The sequence below is a fragment of the Salvia splendens genome, chromosome 3 (genome assembly GCF_004379255.2).
Source record: "Salvia splendens isolate huo1 chromosome 3, SspV2, whole genome shotgun sequence".
Classification (NCBI taxonomy): domain Eukaryota; kingdom Viridiplantae; phylum Streptophyta; class Magnoliopsida; order Lamiales; family Lamiaceae; genus Salvia; species Salvia splendens.
In genome coordinates, this window is record NC_056034.1 from 8,350,671 (window position 1) to 8,372,904 (window position 22,234).

Below are 22,234 nucleotides of genomic sequence, written 5' to 3' on the forward strand. Positions count from 1 at the left end.
CCATGTTTGGAACTGTAATCAGCTGGAAGTCAGGGTTGCAAAGTGTTGTTGCTCTCTCAACAACAGAATCAGAGTATATAGCTCTCACTGCAGCTGTACAGGAGAGTTTTTGGATTCAGGGAGTGATTTCTGATTTTGGTTTTGACCAAAAGACAATGGTGATTCATTGTGACAGCAGCTCAGCTATGTGCTTGGCTAAACATCCGGGTTTTCATGAAAGGAGCAAGCACATAGACATAAAGTTGCATTTCATTAGAGATGAGATTGAAAAGGGGAGAGTGAAGGTGATTAAGATTAACACCTTGCACAATCCGGCTGACATGCTAACAAAGTCTCTAGGTAGAGACAAGTTTGATCATTGCAAGAAATGGATCAATGTTTGTGCAAGAACTGAGATGAGCCCTCAGGTGGAGAATTGTAATAATGGAGTGCTCATTTCAGTTGGAAGAAGCTCGGCCAGAAAGGAGTTCGGTAAGCTCGGCTTACCGAGCTGGAACTAGCCTGGAACTAGCCGAGAAGAAGAAGGCAGAAGTCGGTAAGCTCGGTAAGGAAGCTCGGTAAGTAAGCTCGGTAAGGCAGCTCGGCGTTAAGCTGGAATGAGCCGAGAAAGAAGGAGTTCGGTTGCAAGCCGAGAAGGAGTTCGGTTGTAAGCCGAGAAGGAGTTCGGTCTTGAACCGAGGAAGGAGTTCGGTCATGAACCGAGAAGGTAGGAGCAACCTAGCCGAACTAGCCGCTGGAGCAGCAGTTAGTTAGCTGAGATGTAGCGGTTATTCTTCTTGCTTTCTTGATTCTTCTTGTAGTTAGTTAGTAGCAGTTGCTACTTGATTATAGAGCTTTAAATAGCTCACCGTGTAAGTAGTTTAGATAAGGAGTTTAAGCAATAAAGAGTTTTCCAGTTTTCTCTCCAAGTTTACCAACTTCAATACTCAAAGTGTGAGTGTGTGTGTTTTCTGCATTGTGTGATCTCATACAACAGTGAGTGTGTGTGTGATCTTATTGAGTGTGTGAAAGCCTTGTGTGTGCGAATCCTAACATTAAAAGTGATGTGGAAATTGGAATCGGAGGGGGTTGCCTGGCGCAGAAAACCATAATGATAGAAGCCCAACTTTCCTATTATGCCCCTTCTTTGCCATTACGCTATCATCTGCTCCTCCACAAAATTTCAGAGCAGCTATCGGGTGCTAGGGTTTCCATACCGCCGTTGAAGCCGTCGATTGCCTCCGGCGACGCTGGATTTCGGTGAATACGCATCTCACCAAGACCTTCACCGAGTGGAGTCGCAACCCCAAGGTAATTACTGTTGGCTTTCCTTACGAAATCAAATCGCTGGGAGAGGGGCTGCCGACTTTTTACTTCTGCGTGATTAATGTTTCCCATTTTGCTTTCTGCCTGCACTTGAAAGGCGCGTCACTTATGCGAGATTAATGCAGTTAGGGCTTAACCCCTTTAACATTTTTCTGTTAAGTTGGGTGCGTGTGTATTGGGGAGGAGTCCAAGTTCGAGATGTGGGTTTATGTTGTGCAAATGCAATAGCTAAGTTATCTTTAATAGATTTATGTGTTGTTGGGTGTGTGGGTGTAGTTGGGTGGTGGCATAATTGGGTTTGTGGGTGCATTTTGTGTGCAAATGCAGAGACCGCAAGAGGGTGTTTTGTTTCAGATTGGTTCTTTTTTTATTTGAGCGTTTTTGGTCCATTAAAATTGATTGTTTGGAAAGCCAAATCCTTCATATCAGCTGAAAATTGTATTTGGCTGGGTTTCAAGGTGCAGCTTCCGTCTGCGTGGCCAGATATTGTCCTGTGTGGCTGTTGTGTCGCATTCGCAAAAGAGTTACATATAGCTACGCCACGCCTGTCAGATCGGCGGACAAGGGACACAAACCAACCACCGGTGGCAGCCCAAATTTCACCTGCTGCGGAAACCCTATTTTCAAATTTGGTGTTTGAGGTGAACAAAAGTGTGAAAGTGCTGCTAAATGGGAATAATAGCTGGAAGGATTCTATTGGAATAAAATTATTTTGACGAGGTTAAAGTTTAAACTGGTCATATTGTTATGCTATCCGGTTTTCAATCTTCGGTACCAAATGCCAAAAGCATGCTATCAACAGTTTTAACTTTTCCACCAAACAAACTCTTATGTTACTATATCATACTGAATCATGTCACCGTGTCTTCATCACTATCTGAATGCCTCCTATCGTATCGCTGCTAGCAAACACGGCCTAAGAATTGTTTTATCCGATATAAATTTTGGTATTTGATAAAACCTAGTTTTGATATATTTTTATTCCTTTTACTTGACACCTATTTTCTGCTTGTTCCAATTCTTGTGGGTTAATAGCTAGTTAGATACATGAAGATATTGCATGTTGCCTTAACTGTGGAATCTAGGATGAGTTTCAGTCACTTTTGCTATGCCTTTGCCAAACGAGAGTCTCCTGGACAAAGTAATCTTCGCATATGGAATCAGTTACATGGGAAACTATTTTTTGCAAATTATATAAAAACTGTTCATGTGGGAACTGTTTTCAGTTGTACTGCATATACAGAAGCTATTGGGTTAAATATAATCTACTTAACTATTAATATTGCCTGTGCTATTAAGTTCAACTGTGTCAAGTCGTTGTTAGAAACTGTGCTTCACCAATTTGCAGTTAAATAAGATCTGTAGGAGGCTACTTGTTGAACTTTAAATTGCAACTTTGGAATCCAATTTACAGGATTCGTTCGTGTTGAACTTTTGCAAGCCATTGATCTAAATTTAAATTCGCTTTGCTTATATGAATTGGCATCTAGAGCAGACTTCTCTTCTCAAAATCACTTTTGGTTTAGTGAAGACGTTGTGAACATCATATGGAAAATTTAATAAAAAAATAAAATTTAATGTGAATGTGCAGTTGATTTTTCAAAGTGCCAGATTTTGGTGTCCTTATAATGCCTTTTGATGATCTTTGTTATTTTGGTTCCATGATATATCTATTTGTGTTCTTTTTCTGACTTATACTGACAGGTGCATGCTAACTCTACTTTGATGCTGCTATCGTGTTATTCTGCTGGGTGAAAGTTGATGAATGAGGGCTCCAATGCAGAGCTTATTATATTAGACTAAGAGGAGTCTATATTTCTTTAAGAATTTTGGTTGGAGAAAGGAACTACATATGGCTAGTCAGCTGGCTGGTGAGCCATCCTCCTTTGCATCTGATGGAAATTTTAAGGTTACTCAGGAGAAAACAGAAGAATCTGGTGAGCAATGGTATTTTTCAAGGAAGGAACTAGAAGAGAACTCTCCATCTAGACAGAATGGCATTGATTTGAAGAAAGAGAATTACCTGCGCAAATCATATTGCACATTTTTACAAGATTTAGGCATGCGGCTCAAAGTGTAAGTTGTCTCCGGATACTTTTGTAGTTTCATAATGTTACTCATATTTATGAGGATTCAAAACTGAAAGGTCCTTGTGGCCTGTGGGTGCCTGACTGCCTGTAGATTTTTTTATTATGATAGATGCTGTTGCTCCAGTTATGATTGGTTTCTCCCTTTGTTTTTAATTTTGAAGAGCATTAGAATGCATGTCCCTGGTTCAATGGTAGGCTAGTAAGCTGTGAATAATTGTGGGGTTCAATTAACGCTCATTGATATTGTTGTGTGAAATGCTCCATCTCATTAATTGTAAATGAGTCAAATTGTTGTGAATTTTGTGTTACTTAGTGATTGAATAATAGATGACAGATGTTTAGGTTTTCTTCCAGTATTCGTCACTTTGGTCTTCTTAAGGAATTTAAGGTCAGGATTTTTTTGGTTTCTTGTGAGCTTCTTATAACTCATTTGCATGCATCCTCATAAAAGAAACATGAACAGATATGGTAATAGATCTGTGTACTGATAGTCCATCCTGCTTGTGTTATTCGATGGCATTCTAGTTCTGCAATCAAATACCATGCTACCTTTGCAATTTTCTTAGCTCACTGCTTGACCTTTCATAATGCAGGCCTCAGGTGACAATTGCTACTGCAATTATATTTTGTCATCGCTTCTTCCTTCGTCAGTCCCACGCGAAAAATGATAGAAGAGTGAGTTTTTTGTTTAATTTTCAATTATATTCTTCATAAATTATAATGATGAGAGTTTCATGCAAAAGACTCATGTTGAGTTGTTGAACATTAATATATGGTTTTGTGGAACTGAATGCTATCTTGCTGATCGAATATCTAAATATGGCATTCTTTTTTTCAGTAAAGAATTACTTAGAGGTTCAGTGCTATAATATCTAGTGGGTGACATATTATATACTCTTATTGTAAGTTTGGAACTGGGGCCCATCTATCTCGATAGAGAGCATAATTCATATTCTTATTTGTTGTATCTTGTAAATATTTGACCCTGACATAACATCTGGGAATTACCAGAACTTATCAGCAATGCAATTGTTTTAGTGAATTTGTTTCTAAGTTGGTTGTACAAGTAAACATGTATTGCAAAATTGTCAAGCAAATGCCAAGGCCTATTCAAATGCTAAAACATATAAGGAAAAGTTAGTATCTGTTATTATTCTTCAACTTGGGCGTATTTCCTTACAATTAATGTTCGTAGTGTTGGGTTACAAACCCATCCCACATCGGATGAGGGAGGGAAGTTGGAAGGTGTATATAATTCCTGTCCAACCCCAATTAGTTTGAGGCCTTTTGGGAGTGACCCTAAAACAAATCCGTGCGGGCTTGACCCAAAGCGGACAATATCAAGCTAATGTGGCAGTCGACGATCCTAACAAGTGGTATCAGAGCCCAGGTGGCTATGGGTTGTGCCTGGATGAGCCCCGGTTAGGGTCGGGCCCAGGATGACCCAGGGGCCAGGGCTGGAACAACCCATGTTCGTGTCGACTGCGTTCCCGATGTGGTCTCGGTTTGAGGGGAGGTTTGTTGGGTTACAAACCCATCCCACATCGGATGAGGGAGGGAAGTTGGAAGGTGTATATAATTCCTGTCCAACTCCAATTAGTTTGAGACCTTTTGGGAGTGACCCAAAAACAAATCCGTGCGGGCTTGACCCAAAGCAGACAATATCAAACTAATGTTGCAGTCGACGATCCTAACACGTAGGACAACAATCGTGAGTTCTAGACTTGGACACTGTACCATAATATAATTATAGGTTAATCCAGATGCAGTGTGTCTCTAATATGTTTTCTTGTGGGTGTTCATGAGTTGTTAGTTGTTTATAGCTAGTTTTCAATGAGCTTATACTGTTTCAACATCTGTTTACGATAACTATAGAATATTAAATCTTATGTTGTCTGAACTAAAACTATTTTGTGCTGGCTTTATGTATATATAGATTTTGAAAGCCGATGTATCTACATGTTTTTGCAGACCATTGCCACAGTATGCATGTTTTTAGCGGGTAAGGTTGAAGAAACTCCTCGTCCTTTAAAAGATGTAATTCTGGTGTCATATGAGATTACTCACAAAAAAGATCCTGCTGCTGTGCAAAGAATCAAGCAGAAGGTGCTGAAAATTACTCTCTTGTTGGCTTGATACTAGCCTTGATTCTTTCACATTTGATATGCCATTTCATACTTTCCACATGTTTATTCATGTCCGTTAGGTTATAATACCTAAAATCTGCATTGACACACATACACATGTATATATGACAATACTACAAAGGGAATTTTGAAATTTCATTTATGTATCCGTTATTTGATAATGGATCGTTTAGTACAGGAGGTGTATGAGCAACAAAAGGAACTTACTCTATTGGGAGAAAGGGTTGTTCTTGGAACACTTGGTTATGATCTCAACGTACACCATCCTTATAAACCCCTTGTTGAGGCAATTAAAAAATTCAAGGTGGCACAAAATGCCCTAGCGCAAGTTGCATGGAACTTTGTAAATGATGGGTATGATGCACTCATATAGTTATAAATTAGCATTATCCTTGGCCATCCTACCTGTTTCTCCTTTTGACCCGAGAGTGGCATGCAGGCTTCGGACATCTCTGTGCCTGCAGTTTAAGCCGCACCACATTGCAGCAGGTGCCATTTTCCTTGCTGCCAAGTTTCTCAAAGTAAAGCTTCCATCTGATGGTGAGAAGGTTTGGTGGCAGGAGTTTGATGTCACCCCACGCCAATTAGAGGGTTGGAACCCTACCTGCCTTTGATTGCATGTGCAGATTGAACTCATAATGCTAAATAGAACAAACGTCATGCTAATCAGTAGACTATTTCCTCATTTCACTAGATCATTTTAAATGTTTGAAAAGATGGTTTATCTAGTTTTGCTTGCTTTTCTTAACTATATATTTCTGGCGTAAATGGAGAAAAAGGGGGAGGGTCAAGGATGATTCAACTATTGCATTGAGTTTATATATCTGCTAGTTTGGTTGATCATAAATAATATTTCCCATTTAATTGGAGTTTTTTCCTTGTAGAGGTTAGCAACCAGATGCTGGAGTTGTATGAACAAAACAGAGTGCCACCATCACAGGCTAGTGAAGCAGAGGGAAGTGCTGGAGACAGTCAACGACCTCCATCTAAAGCTCTAGCCAATGAAGAACATGGTACTGGTTATAATTCCTTCCATGGTGGAGCTACTTCAAAGATGTCCGTGAAGTCAGCACCATCAAGGCCAGGCTCAGATGGTCATCATAATCGAAGTGGACCTCCTGGAATTAATCAAGCAAGGTATAATGAACATGGAAGTTCTGAAAATAATAGTATTTCAGACCATCAGGGAGATGATGAAATTCATGAGCGAGAGGCCATGACACATCAAGGGAACTCAGGGGATACTGAGAATAAAGGGCATGAAGATGAAGATCAGGAAAGGGATGCGGTTGAACCGAAGGATAAATATCATGGACAAAATGTGTCTAACATTGATGATTCAGCTGGCCAGTTCCCTCAAGGTTCAACTAAAAAGCTGGACAGGGAGAAGCTTAGAGCTACCTTCTTTGAAAGAAGGAAAGCTCAAGGGGATATAACTCATAAAATAGATCCCCTGGACGAGCTTGAGAGGGAACTGGAAGATGTGGAAGTACCAGGCGACAGCGACAAGACTAAGCGCGAAAGAAAGCAGAGCTGCCCAAAGCCTTCAAGGCCAGAGCATGAGAATGCTCAGAGCACCAAATACAGCAATGAGGCTGGAGACGCAGATTTACCTCAAAAGAAAGGTCAATCCTCACATGAAGATGATTTTGATACTGTTGAAGAAGGGGAAGTTGAATCATCTGATGAGGCTGACCGGGAATATCAGTCACCTAAGTCAATCCGCAAGAGGAAGCCTGGTAGTCCCCTGGATAGGAATGGTTTGGGGAGGCATGAGTATTCAGAAAGAGACCACAAACGGCATTTGCAGGAAAACCATGTATGAGAAGAACCGCATAATTGTTTATGCATGTTTGAGGTGTGGTGGCTGGATCTTCTCCATATAGTCACTAAGGCATAAAAATAGAAGAAATTTATTGACGGCTTGAACAGACAATCAGCCTACTCAGATGAAGATGATGGCGGCTGAATATTCTTAGGTGGTTGTTTGACCAGCTCTTGCATTTGGATTTCCTTTTTCTGCTCATATCCCAAATTATATGTCGAGGAACCACTAAACCAGGTAAGATGATCAAATAAGTACATTTATCATAACTCGTGCGGACAGAGAAATAGAGAAGTTTTGCTGCATTTCTTGTTAACTAGTGGACCTCTTAAAATTCAAAACTCAGTAGACTCATCTTGCTATATGAGCTGCAGTTAGTAATGTTTGAAATTGGATTCTGCTTTTCTGATTATGCACTTTATACTTGTTCGCTGGTTAAAGATGGGATATGTTGGGGTATATACATTTTATGGCTGGGGATTTTCAACCTGTGATTCATCTCACCCTTACTTCGATTGCAATAACTATTGAGTTATCGTACGAACTATGTTTGTGTGTTGGGTTTTTTTTTGTACTTTCAAAGTTATGGTAATTACTAAACACATTCACTGTTGGGCAATGTTTGATAGGGACTCTGTATATTTTCTCAACGTAGAGCTAATTTTTGTTGATATAGATAATTTAGCACTATATGTTCTTTATCTTTATTTTGGGTTCATTTTTACATCCAAAAATAACAATTTCTTGGAATCTTGGTGGAATATTTTGTTTTCATATGTTACATATGTGACAAAAACGAATAGAATACACAAAGTTTGGTAACAGTCTACTAATTTTATGCCGGCATTGTACTGCAGTAAATTGTGTATTAAAGTACTATATTTCTTTTTAAGCTTGGGACTGATCTATGTAATAGAGAAGCTTGGCAAAAAAGTTTTTGATATTTCAATGTCTAATCACATGTAGCATATGGGAATTGCAAAAAATTGTTGGCATCATCTAAAGGCTTATTCCAACTTTACAGTAGCAATACTCATCATGTTATCACCAATTAATTCTCACGTGACTTTAATATCAAATTTATTTATACTAATGTTGCATTTCAGCATGCTGATCTTGTGACACAATTAATGTAGGATATTTTATTTTTTAAAGTCCCGAGTTATATTTATTGCAACTAATTCAAAGAAGTTGTAGAGTTATACAACAACAATTAATGACAACATAGGCAAGTATTTGTTAGTACTAGTACTAAATTTAATCAATGATAGATAACACAGCATCCATCAATTGGACATATAGCTCTTTAAAACCTAAGTTTTTTATTTTTTATTTTTAAGTTAGTGGTAGTCCAGATCGATATATATTTAAAATTTATACTACTATTACAAAGAAAACAAGAAAAAATGCTACTGATGTCGATATTTTATTTGCATCCTTGAAATCATTTGATTTTTTTCTGAAGCAGGAATTCCATCATATATGTCCACCATGCGTAAACAACATTCTTTTAAATTTGAGGTAACAATTCCCAGCTTTTACAGTGTAGAAAATTCTGCCAATCAATTCCCAAAGCCTGCATTCAACACACAAATACAATTAAACTAGTAATAATATTAGTGCATTTAGAAAATGGTTTCATTTGTCATAATTGTAGAAAATGAGACAAAGATAAATTCGATTCTTTAGGACATAAACAAACACGAGCAAAATATCAAAAACAAGTACAACAATCCAACTGAACCCGTGTTAATCAGGTAATAATGTTGGATCATTTTATTTGGACAAAATTAAGTGGCTGCCAGTTGTTTATCCAATTAAGTTAATGCATAAAGGGTTATACAAGAATTAAAAAAATGAAGGTTTTAGTCAGATAAATAAAAGGTTAACTAAATAAAATTTGGAATAGAGTATTGTGAATAAAATTGAAACAAAATAGGAGATGAATTTGTAGGGGAATTGAGTCACAAGAAAATACAAGGACATGGACATATGGTGATGGCCCCGTGACTCAATCTCAAAACTTTTCCAATTAGAAGTGAGATAAATTATTACAAGACTACAAGTAAGTTTCACATGTGAATCAAAGCATTATCGGATTTTTGTGATCCAACAATACAACACCACAAAATAATAAGCTATTGATGTTGCTCTATCACCCTATTTTCAGAATCTTATATATCCTCTTTTCTAACGCGGCTTTTCTTTGTATTGACGCAATAAAACATGATATATTCATCATACTAACAAAAAGGAAATTCAAGATAATAAAGAATTGAATGAAGATAAGTACTAGTAATATTGTTTGTGCATTTCCATGTAAAATAAAGTGACTTTTGAAGTGATATTGAAGATCGAAACTGAAAAAAAGTGTAGCTTTAGAGGTCTTTTGTGATTTGATGTAAATTTAAATTAATTAAGTAAATTATCCATCCAAAGTCGTCAATGTCTTAATGAATTGAATTTGCACTATATATATTATTGACATTTTACAAGAAAACATAAAAAATAAAAAGCATCGTGGCCAATAAAGTTCGGGCCGATTTTATAATTTTCAATAAAGTTACAACCAATTTTACTACTTTCATTAAAGTTTATGTTATTTTTATAAAGGATTCCAAAGTTTGGCCACAAATCACATTTAACAATAGATAAGTAGATGCCAACGTCATTCGATTAGATGAAAGTTTCAAAAGAAGTAAAAAAAGCCATATATCCAAATGTGATGGATAATGCATAATGCCCATCCCACCATAATCAGTCATCAGCATCGAACAGTATTATTTCCTTATTTATTTGTTCACTTTTTGCAAGAAGATAAAACAGTAGATGTGTTCTCGAAAATGGAAAATATATATTTATATACACAAGTTATAGTTTTTTCATGGAACAAAAAATATAGTCATTAAGTTACAAAAATAAAGTGGCCCAAAAACAGCTGGAAAATGGCTTTATCTCCCACTCACATTCAACAAGCAAAGAAGGTGTGACTATAATAAATAAATATACACAGTGGACCACAATATTTTTGCCACATAAATTCTACATACATAAATCTATAGCATACATAATAAGAATATGATTATGAACAAACATCTCATTTCACTCCCAACTGCCTCAGCATTCAATTCTTTTGACATTGTTTCATCTTATTAATATTCTACTATCGCTCTATTTATTTCTCCATTCCCATTTCAAATTTGTCAGTTCTTCACCAAATCTCCTTTTTTTTAATTTCCCTTTTTGTGCTTACTCGAGCCTCTATATAAATTAATTAGATAAGCTTCTACTTCAAAAAATTGTAATTAAAATAATGAGACACTTCCAAGTTTGACCAATTACCGACGACATCTTTGTCTAACAAAATCCAAAACCAATGAAGCATTTAAAATCCCAATCAATCTCTTAATCGCGGCTAAGAAAATAAATACTACAAAAGTTTGCTACATTATACACTATGTTAAATCACAGCACAAAGAAAAATACGAAAGGGAAGGAGGCGTGCGTAGGCCATTTATATTAACTGATTGATCAACATGGAACATTGAATTGAGCAACTATTAGAGATTCCAGAGTTGAAATAAATAAATAACTTAGGCTTAGGCTTAATATAGAATGAGAGTTGAATTATAATAAGGTCGAACCAGTGGTTCACCCGTTCCGTAACACGACTGGTCCGACTCTAACCCGTATACCCTACCCGGATCAATCTGCAATCGCCCATGTCAAATCGTTCTCGAATATCCAGTGGCACACCTCTATTTTCCCAGGGGCCGACCCCAACGAGATGAACGCTCCATGGCCCGGGCTCCACGAGGACGTGTCGACGTGGCAGATAGCGACGCCGTGGTTGATTCTCGACTCGGATTTCGGATCCAGGATATCCGCTTCGTAGACCCGGACTTTTGGGACGGAGTGGCAATAGTAAAGCATGTAGGGAAACAAGCTCTGGTGACACGACACTGATTTCGTCACTTTCCCACCGTTGATCCCTTTGACTTCTCCAATCTTGATCTCCCCATTATACCCCCGAGTGCTCTCCGTCGTCCGCGCCGCTACATTCCGCCCCAGCACTGACGTGGCGAAGTCGATCATGTCCTCGATCGAGGCCACACACTGCTTCGTCTCCCCCGGGCTGGGAGCGCGCTCGCACTCCGCCAGCGTATCGGTCAGCATTTTGGTCATGCTGCCCGAGTCGTCGACAGCGTGGAAGATCCTCCTAAGGTCTGCCAGCTTGGAGGTGGAGAAGGGCAATTTGGAGACAATCAGGCGGGGTAAAAAGGACCTTTTGGGCATTTTATCGCGGATGTCTGGCATTGGCATTATGGTACCAGTCTTCAACATGGACTCTCTGAAGAACTTCCCTGGCTCAACCACCCATTTATTTACCTTTTTGCCACTGGAAACTAATGAGGCCACCACAGCAGAGCTCTCATTAATGTACCTAGAAAATTTGGTGCCCTGCTTCGAGTAGTCTTTGAAGGTGTTGTTAACGCCGTAAATCTTGAAATCGGTCTCGGCGCCGGTGGAGCCTTTGCCGTAGCCGGTGAATTTATCGGTGCCCTCATTGAATGACTGGCCGTAGTTGACGAAACCGATTTTAGCGGCGTTGGAGGCCTTGCCGTAGGAATCGAAGGTGTCGTCGCCGACGTTGGATTGATCTCTGTAATTTTTGAATGTCTCCGTGGCGGCATTGCCCTGAGTGCCGTAGTTCTTGAAGTGATTCTCGGGGACATTGGTGTTGGTGCCGTAGTTGGTGAAGGTGTCGTTGGCGCCGTTGCCCTTCTCGCCGTAGTTGGTGAAGGTGGAGCCCATCACATTGGATTCGTTGCCGTAGCTGGTGAATTCGTTTTCGGCGCCGTTGCCGTTCTTGCCGTAGCTGGTGAATTTCTGGTCGCCGGCATTGGCGTTTCCGGTGTAGGCTGTGAAGGATTGAACGCGGCCGTTGCCGCTGTCGGAGTAGGAGGCGAAGACGAGGTTGGGCACATTGACTTGGTCGTTGTAGTTGCTGAATTCGCCTTTGCCGCCGGTCGCCGCCGTGCCGTAGGTGTTGAAGGTCTGGTCCACCACGTTGGCGTCCGTGGCGTAGGCGGTGAATTTATCGCGGTGGCCGGTGGAGTCGCGGCTGTAGCGGCGGAACGTGTCGGCGACGATATTCTCGTTCTCAGAGTAGCTCCGGAAACCGTCGGTTGCGCCGACGCGATTGGTGCCGTAGTTGGTGAAGTTCTTGCCGACGTAGGCGGCGAAGTTGGCATTGTCGCTGTGCTTCTCCAGGCTCGGGGACAAATCGGGGAAGCAGAGGAGATTGGCCTTGGAGCAGAACTCCGGGAGCTGCGTCGACAGCGAGCTCTGATCGGAGGCGAGCTTCGAGAAGACGGCGTATTGGGTGGCGCTCAGCGGCGAAGCTTTGTCGAACAGGAACTCCGGCCTGGGCAGGTCATTGGAGATCTGCTTCTTCCAGTACCGCATTGCGTAACCCTTGGGCGTGAATGGGTTTTCTCCGGCGGCTGCTACCTGCATTCACAAAACAACAAGAAATTAAAGGACCACAGGTGTTTGATAAAATGCTTGAACCAGCGGAGATAAAGAAAAAGGATAAGGATAAGAGATATTTGTGTGGGGATGGAGGGCTTACATGGAGAGAAGAGATGGAGTAGAGGGCGAGGAGGAAGAAGGGGAGGAGAGGCGGAGCGGCGGCGGAGCGCATTGTTCTAGTGAGAGAAAGAAGAGTGAGAATGTTGGTGATGGGTTGGTAATTGGTTGATGGTTGGAGGCAACATTTTTTATACTAGAGTGTGATGGAGGAGAAATGGAAGGTGGGGTTGAGTTGTGTACCATTTTGAGTTTTTAATACCGTCACTGCTAATATATTTATCCGTATTTTTGGTAAATATGCACCATCCAATTAATTCCATTTGTCATATATATAATTATTCATTTAATATTAATTTGTAACACTAGTTGAAATGTGTGAGACTGATTATTATGAAATTATCTATTTAGGATTTAGTTGTGAAATTATTTTAGTTGGAGGAAGATGACTATGACTAGTTATCATAAAAATATCCATCTAGGATTAAGTTGTGAGATTATTTTAATTGAAAGATAATGATTATGACTAGTTATTATAAGATTATTCATCTAGGATTATGTTGCGAGAGTAATTTAATTGGAAAGGTGTGAGTATGACTCATTATTACATAATTATTCATTTAGGATTAAATTGTGAGATTCAATCTCATAAACTAAATTTAATTATGAAATATAATCTTCTAAACTGTACAGTCTCGTAAAGTATATAGCGGCACTCGATTTCTTATCGAGAATTATGTAATTATTGTAGTAAGTTTTTTTTTAATATTTTTATCTTCAATATTTGACATTAAAATATACTATTGGCAGTGAGTTTTTTGTACTCCATATGCAAGTAAACTTTAAGAAGTGAAATATTACTACTATAAAGAAACTGTTAGCAACATTCGACATAGAAAGGTGATGATGAAGAAGAAATTGGTACTGTAATATATTGTTTGCTTTATAAGTCGAAGCTCGTTAGGATTTAGGTCCGACAGTTTACACACATCAGAGGTGTGATACATGATTCAAAAATATAGGTACATACTCCCTCCGTCCCGGACTACTTGCACTTATTTCCTTTATGGGCGTCCCAAGTTATTTGCACTATTTCCATTTTTAGTAAAAAATTTCACCTACAGCCGTAATATTTGACTTTGCTATACACTTATTCCTTAATCTCCGTGCCGAAAATAAAACGTGCGAGTAGTGCGGAACGGAGGGAGTACTATACTAGTATATATTTATTTTTTTGTTGAACGAGTTGACCTTTAGATCCCCGGTAATATGCTTTGTTGGATCTTTGTACAATAAAACCTCTATAGAGCAATACTTTTAGGATTATTCTGAAATTAAAGTTTTTAATAAATTATGGTCTAAGATAAATTTTATTTTAAAATATACAGTACAGAAATAGTACATGCTAGTGATCAAACTAAAGGGAGTGTATCTTCTTCCGGTGAGACCTCAAAATTTATAAGTTACTGTATTACAATTTTAAAATTAATTGTTATTTTAATTAATCCTAAGTTGTGATCGTTAATTTTTATTTCCAAATATAATTTATTTCTCAATTTAGTAGTATTCCTTTAGATATCTAACAGCAATGGTAATACATAACATAAATACCTTGAATATTGTTCTCCTAAGAAAAATGGTTTCATTTCACTTTTGAAAACTAGCTTGAAAATGATACTTTTGTAGTAATATTTGCTCATTAATCTTAGTTTGTAACATTACGAACTTACTGTTAAAATAATAATGTTTATAAATGATTGAATTATAACCTGCATGTCACTAATCAAATAATTGCAAATATTTATATAAAAAATTAGTGTCATTAAACCCTTTCAATGCATTAAATGTGTAATTATACAAACATTATGTGAAGAAGTTCATCTCCAATAGGATGCTTTGATGTGAAATTTGCACTATTTCAATGCCAACCAAACTCTATATTCAACACTATTTTTAGCATGAAATGAACATATTATTAATTTCCACACTGCTCTAAATTAACATCACTAACTAACTTTTGCAGTCATAATTAGCACCACTCATGTTCCCATCATATTGTCTAAAATATCTGGTAATTTGGTGTTAATTGCTAACTTTATACGGTAGTACATTTTAATTACTAGTAGTCGAGTATTTCATCATGTGAAAGAAAAAATATTTTAAACAAAACATTAATTAGGTGAAAGTTGCAACAGCGAGGCTCACAGTGAGAAGTAAAAACGCGTTATTGACACGTGGATAGTGGCGATTGGGTGGATCTTTGATTTGAATAGTGGATAGAAAACGCGTTTCTAGCCTTTGCGAATTGGAATGTGTATTTTGTTTTATGCAGTGAATGTTTTTTCATGGATTTATGATTATAAAAAAATTGTTTTTGAATAGGATCAACTCCCAACATTGGTTATTATAATTAATATTCTCAGTTGTTGCTAGGGACAGACGCCCGTGACCAGGGCCAAAATCCGTAATTTTCTGAGGAGTTTCAAGGGCACTCTCGTCATTTCTAGTCTCGTTTATGTGGCTCGCAACCACCTACTCTAATAATTGCTGTCTTTTTCCTCTTTAATGTTATCCATTTATTTCTATTTTCCTTTTTCTTATTTAAGTGATGCTACCGTAACTATTATTCTTGAGGTCTTTTTTTTGTATGTTTGAGGTGAAAGCGACGCGTGTATCATGAACCTTCATTCGATCTACATCGGCACAAATTTAAGGGGGGGCAACATAGTTAAAGTATAATTAATGACATCGACTTGTACGATGGAATGAAATAAGGTTTATATTTAATAAGAAAAAGAAATAAATCTTGAATTAATTTTATGTTTAATACAAAACAAGCGAAAGCAAAATTGAGAGAGACGCTCCATATCACCATAAAATTTAAAGTTTGAAATATATAAGAGTAATACTGTAATACTTTACTTGCATTTTACTTCAATCGTGCTGTATTATATTGCTAACTTTTTAAATTGCTAACTCTGCTAACTCATCAATGTAGTGTATTAAAAATATCAATATAGTGATATTAAAATATCAACACAGTATATTGAAATGTCAATAAAATTATGAGTTAGATATTTTAATACACTATGTTGATAATTTAGCAGAGCTAGCAATTGATCACACCCTTATTTCAATAAATATATACCAATAATGATATTTTATTTCATCTTGTACACAAAATGATGGATCCACCTATGATTACATCCAGTCTCTTCGAAAACATATAAAATTGGATAAAATTGGAATAATACAGAGAAGATTAACATGACCATGCAATGACAACTGTGATTACATCCAATCAATTGACATACGATATTTACGCGTGTATAAAAATTCTCTTCATGTTAATTATGTGACAGTCAATAAATTAATAAGCTCGTCTAGTTAGTTGGATATTCCGTGGACTTTAAAAAAATTATTAAACTCTTTTAATTAATTAGTTGGATATTCCGTGGACTTTAAAAAAACATAGATAAGGCATGCATTAATTTTCGGTAGAAAATCCTAAAATATTTTGGATTTATTGGAGTCCAACTACCTGCACCTCTTGTCAGTGCACTACATTCAAACGAAGTTAAGAAAAATACTGAAACTATTACGTATACAACACCTTATAGCATCATTAACCCCGACCCAATTTCAGGTCTCAAGTCCCCTACACGTCATCGTTCCCCTAAGTTTGAGTCCCAGACCCCAACTGCTCTAACCCTGCAGGCCCCAACTCGGGCCGCAACTAATAAATGACACTATTCACAACTTCAACCTATTTGACTCGTAAATGCAACACGTTGAACAATTCAAACCGGGAAAATAAATTGTTCATTCGAAAAAAGAAATTACAAATCCTAGACAAAAAAAATTAAAAGTCCTAGAAAAAAAAATAACAAATCCTAGAAAAACTATTTCTTCATTTGGGCGCGAAGATAGGCGATCATCTCATTGTGCAATTTGAGATCGAACTCCGACATGGTCGAGGTATCCCTTGATGTCAACTCCGTCAGCTGGCTCATCCGCCAGGTAATACTCATCTCCAACATAGAGTCGACGATCTTGTCCAGAGACTGATTGGCCGGCGGTGGCGGCATAGCGGAGTAGCTCGCAGTTGCCTTCCCCTTCGCTTTCCTCTTTGCCGTCTTTGTTCCCATCGGACGGCTTTGAGTGCTAGGGGATGAGAAGAAGACGTCGTCGTCCGCCATGTTGAGGTCGATCGTCGGACCTCCTTCGCTCGAAGAGTAGTTTCCGGCGGCGGAAACTTTGGTTCTCTTCGGTGCCCCACTTGCCATCGGTTCGGCACCACCGGTGTACTTCAGGCTCTTCTCTACAATCTTCCAAACGTCGAAGTACTTGAAGTGCTTCTTCCCGTCAGCGAAGAACTCCTCCTTGGCCTTCTCCACGAGGTCCATCTCGTTGTGCCCGCTCGGCCACATCCGGACGACGTTAGTCCACTTGCCATTCCACTTGCTCATCTCCTTCTGGACCCGACCACAATGCTTGCGCAGCTTCAAGTAGCTACGCTCGAACGTCCCTTTAGGACGCCCAGCGTTGCACTTCTCAGCAATCCGCTCCCAGAACACCTTGCCGCTCTGCTGGTTGCCGATGATAGGATCCTCGGCGACGTCGACGTAGTTCTTGTCCAGCCACAATGTCTCTTGCGGACTATACTTCTTCGACCCCTCGTCATCCGCAGCCTTGCCCTTGCCCCGCCCTTCAGCGGGCTCCATATCACTGATCTCGTACTCATCAGTGATAACTGGCGATGTTATGTCGATGTTGCTACCCACACCCGGACTAGGCTTCGGTTGCGATGGGGGTGATGCCGACATGTACCAATTGTTGGCGTTGACGAACTCGTTCATCTGACGTTCATCGCTGTTAAACCAATCCATTGAAGCCGAAATATGGGAATACTAGAGGATTGAAATGGGTAATGTACGTAAGAATGGTGCACAATAGTTCCGTATTTATAGACACAAAATAAAAAAAATAAAAAATTAGGGACTTGCGGCCCGGCCGAGAGAGCATGCAACGCAGGGCCGGGACTCGCGATTTGCGGCCCGTGCACGTCTAACACCGGCCAAACTGGACCCCGTGACCGACCTGGGCCGAAACGCAACAGGCCGGGCCGCAAATCGCGAGTCCCGGCCCGAGCTGCGCCCAGGCCGGTCCCGGGGCCGCAGTTTACGAGTCAAATAGGTTGAAGTTGTAAATAATGTCATTTATTAGTTGCGGTCCGGGTTGGGGCCTACAGGGTTAGAGCAGTTGTGGCCAGAGACTCAAATTTAAGGGAATGATGATGTGGAGGGGACTTGGGGCCTGAAATTTGGCCGGGATTAATGATGCTCTTATAATAAAAATATATCAAAGTTTAGCGTCATGGAAAATAAGTACATAAGTCAGAGGAGTATTTATTTGCCCATCTTGCTATGGTTAAATCAATTCATTTTTAACAAAAAAAAACAACATTTTTAATACCTATTATTTTATTTTCATATTTATTCTCTCTTCAGTCAATTCACCAAATATAATTTTTTTAAATTTTGTACCTAAATAAATACCTCAATTATAATGCAACTATGAGTAAATAAAAATTTGTATGCGCTGTTTATTACAATATTTTTAAATATCACAATAGATAGGTGATATCTGTTAAGTCTACTGCTTTATAAATTAAAGTTTTAGATTTTAATTTATTTATTTAATATGCACAATCTAATGTATTTATTGTACTTAATAATACTAGTAAAATAGACCGTATTATAATACTTACTCCGTCCCATATTAGACAAGAAAAATACTCAAAATAAATAAAAAAAAGAAGCACATACAAAAATGAGCGACTAAAATTTGTACAATTAACAAGGACACAATCATTGTTTATAACTAATTCATTCAGACGAGATAAATATTCAAAATAAATTAAAAAAAGAAACACATACAAATTGAGCGAATAAAATTTGAACAATTAACAAGGATACAATTATTGTTCATAACATCATTCATACGGATTGTGTTTGTAGGGATCAGACTAGGGTCGGATTCACTATTTACCAAGACCTCTTTGTTCTTCATTAGGGAGCTCAGTCAAACTCCAACCATGCGACTGATATTACAATCAAAGTTACAAATAATCTTGAATACCGAATAGACCTATCTATTACACAAGATTACAGTTCACTCCCAGCTTCAGCTTCTTCAACCCTGCACACTTGACAAACGAATTAGTACTACAAGAAACAGATCCTTTCGGATCTGGAGCAGTTACACGTAAGAACACAAGATGCAATGAAAGAAAACACAGAAGAAAAGCTGCTTCGGCTCAGACACTCGCCGATAGCACAAATCTATTCTCAAGAACACAGATCCAAAGGAGCACAGCAGAATCAACCGATGATTAACCTCACCCTCCAGATTCCAGCTCAACCAGACTCCTACATCCCAGATCTACACCGTCCGAGAACACCTCACACCGAAACCCTCAAAGACAGAAACCCTATTTCTCAACCAACACCGGCAACCGAAGTAGTTGCCCTCACTGTTACTGTAGCAAGGTCTACAGCCCTTTCAACCGAGAGAAATCTCACAGAAACCGCCGGAGAATCGTCGGAGAAGAGAGCAGAAAAGAGAGAGAGAGACAGAGAGAGTTTTCGGAGAGCTTCGAGTGAGAGAGAGAGTGAATATCAAAAGAATGAATGAAGTGAATGGACTCACCTCTCACATAACAAGCACACACCACAATCCAACGGCTGAAAGCCTTGATCCGGGTGAGAGTACACGTGGCTGCATCTGGAGAGTGAGAATTAGTTTTGGGCCAAGCCCAACACAGCATCGTCTGGGCCAAAGATAAAACCAGCCCAAATGAAGGTCCACCAATTTATTCAACATACTCCACCTTGGACTTCATTCTGAGAAACCAACTTGTGCTATAAGCTAAAGTGAAATAATCATCACAGCCTGCAAGGTAATTCCCCCTTAGCTTTAAAGAACAAAAAAGTTCACTTGCACTCAGGGGAACCACCACACTGCCTCCAGACACCAGAGGGATAGACCCATTAGTCTAGGAGGACTTCCAGCCTCAAGTCATATACCAGCTGTACCAAAGCAAGTAAAATGACTGAGGACTTTACCCCGGGACATGCAATCTAACCTAAATCAAAATGCAAAAATTTGATGCAGAAAACAAGTTTTTCAGCAGGCAAAGGTTTTGTACCCATATCAGCAGGATTCTTATCTGTATGGACCTTATGCAAGAAAACTTCACCTTTTTCTACTATGTCCCTAATGTAATGGAACCTTACATCAATGTGCTTAGTTCTATCATGAAAAACAGGGTTTTTACATAACTGAATTGCAGATTGAGAATCAGAAAACACAGAAGGAGATAACTTCAGAAATTTCAGTTCAGAGAGAACTCCCTTTAGCCAAACTGCTTCTTTCATTGCTTCTGTGATAGCAATGTACTCTGACTCTGTAGTGGATAGAGCCACTATTTGCTGCAATTGGGATTTCCAACTGATACAAGACCTACAAGCAGTGAACACATAGGAGGTAGTTGACTTCCTCTTATCCCTGTCATTTGCATAGTTAGAATCCACAAACCCAGTTAAGGAAACACCATCTTCACACTTAGAGTAACACAAACCATATTTTGCAGTATTTTTAAGATATCTCAGAAGCCATTTCACAGCTTCCCAGTGCACAGAGCCAGGATTAGACATGTATCTACTGAGGCATGACACAGCATAAGCAATGTCAGGTCTGGTGCTTACCATCAAGTACATCACTGACCCAATAGCATTTGCATAGGGAATCTTTTTCATAGCATCAATATCAGACTTGGTTTGAGGACACTGATCTTTACTCAACACAAAATGAGAAGCCAAAGGAACAGAGACAGGCTTTGAATCAGACATATTAAATTTTTTAAGAATTTTGTACACATAAGGTTCTTGATGCAACACAAGGGTAGAAGACTTCCTATCTCTTACAATATTTATCCCTAAGATCTTCTGAGCATCACCCAAATCCTTCATGTCAAAATTCTCACTCAAAGCAGACTGAACTGACTTTATGGTTTTCAAGCAAGGTCCCATTATGAGCATATCATCCACATATAGCAGCAAGAACACAGGCACAGGAGAATCAAGGTCTTTAACATACAAGCATGCATCAAAAGTACTTCTTACAAAACCCAATTTATGCATGCAACTGTTAAACTTAATATTCCATTGCCTAGGAGATTGTTTCAACCCATAAAGAGCCTTTTTCAGTAAACACACATGATTGGGAAACTTGGGATCAACAAAGCCTTCAGGCTGTTTCATATAGATAGGTTTATCTAAATCACCATGCAAGAAAGCAGTTTTTACATCCATCTGTTTCAATTCCCAATTAAAGTGAGCACACAAAGCAAGCATCAATCTAACAGTAGTGAACTTAACCACAGGAGCAAAAATTTCAGTATAATCTACCCCCTCTTGTTGAGTAAACCCTTTTGCAACCAATCTTGCCTTGTACCTAAGGCCCTCCACCTCATTTTTGAGTTTATATAACCACCTGCAATCAACCACAGATGCACCAGGGGGCAAGGGAACAAGTATCCAGGTAAGGTTTATCTTTAGGGAGTGCATTTCCTCTAACATTGCTTTATGCCATTCATTCCAGTACTTTGACTTAGTGGCATGCTTATAGGACTGGGGTTCATCCCCATCAGATTCAAAAACATTAAAAGCCAGGTTAATAAGAGCAACCATGCCAACAAATCTATTTGGTTTAGACACATTCAATCTTCTAGTTCTATCTCTGGCTAACACATAATTGCTCAAATCAGTATTATCAATTGCATTTTGAACACCAGTTGGACTATGCAAAATATTCTGAGCAGGAGAGTTTTGCCTAATAGGACTATCATGCATCTCATTGTCATTAACATTCAGGGGCAAATTATCAATCAAATCTCCCTCATGAGGTGTCTCAACAGGTGTAAATACTGGATAGGTATGCCAGAAAGACTGCTCCACCTCACTTGGAGTATCATTTTGATTCTCCACATCAGTGAGTGGTACTGTGGGCTCTTCCTCCATAAGAGGTTCACTGTCCACAGGGAGTGGAGCAGGGTCAGTGGTCAGACCTAAGCAAGGGAAATCAGTCTCATTAAAGACTACATCCCTGCTTATAATGACCTTAAAACCTGGTTCATCCCTTAGCCAGACTCTATAACCCTTAACACCCTCAGGATATCCAAGAAAAACACCTTTCCTAGATCTAGGCTCAAG

The 22,234-nt window shown here is 39.0% G+C and overlaps 2 protein-coding genes across 4 annotated transcripts; one reads left to right on the forward strand and one right to left on the reverse strand.

Annotated features, from left to right (window-relative positions):
- The first annotated feature begins 1,078 nt into the window (after nucleotides 1-1,078).
- Nucleotides 1,079-7,779, forward strand: LOC121794713 (cyclin-T1-3-like). 3 transcript variants are annotated; one of them, XM_042192999.1, is made up of 8 exons: nucleotides 1,079-1,290; nucleotides 1,764-2,025; nucleotides 3,010-3,381; nucleotides 3,989-4,070; nucleotides 5,367-5,501; nucleotides 5,721-5,896; nucleotides 5,982-6,133; nucleotides 6,427-7,779. In XM_042192999.1, exons 3-8 carry the CDS (start codon nucleotides 3,158-3,160, stop codon nucleotides 7,365-7,367), a joined length of 1,710 nt encoding a protein of 569 aa, XP_042048933.1. In that variant the 5' UTR covers nucleotides 1,079-1,290; nucleotides 1,764-2,025; nucleotides 3,010-3,157; the 3' UTR covers nucleotides 7,368-7,779. The 3 variants fall into 3 exon arrangements, with proteins under 3 accessions (XP_042048933.1, XP_042048935.1, XP_042048934.1); XM_042193001.1 differs by having other exon boundaries at nucleotides 1,764-1,946; XM_042193000.1 differs by having other exon boundaries at nucleotides 1,770-2,025.
- A 3,071-nt stretch (nucleotides 7,780-10,850) lies between these two features.
- LOC121794714 (polygalacturonase-1 non-catalytic subunit beta-like) lies at nucleotides 10,851-13,189 on the reverse strand. The gene is made up of 2 exons (XM_042193002.1): nucleotides 13,003-13,189; nucleotides 10,851-12,881 (listed from the first exon to the last, which is right to left on the reverse strand). Exons 1-2 carry the CDS (start codon nucleotides 13,072-13,074, stop codon nucleotides 11,073-11,075), a joined length of 1,881 nt encoding a protein of 626 aa, XP_042048936.1. The 5' UTR covers nucleotides 13,075-13,189; the 3' UTR covers nucleotides 10,851-11,072.
- Between the last annotated feature and the right edge of the window lie 9,045 nt (nucleotides 13,190-22,234).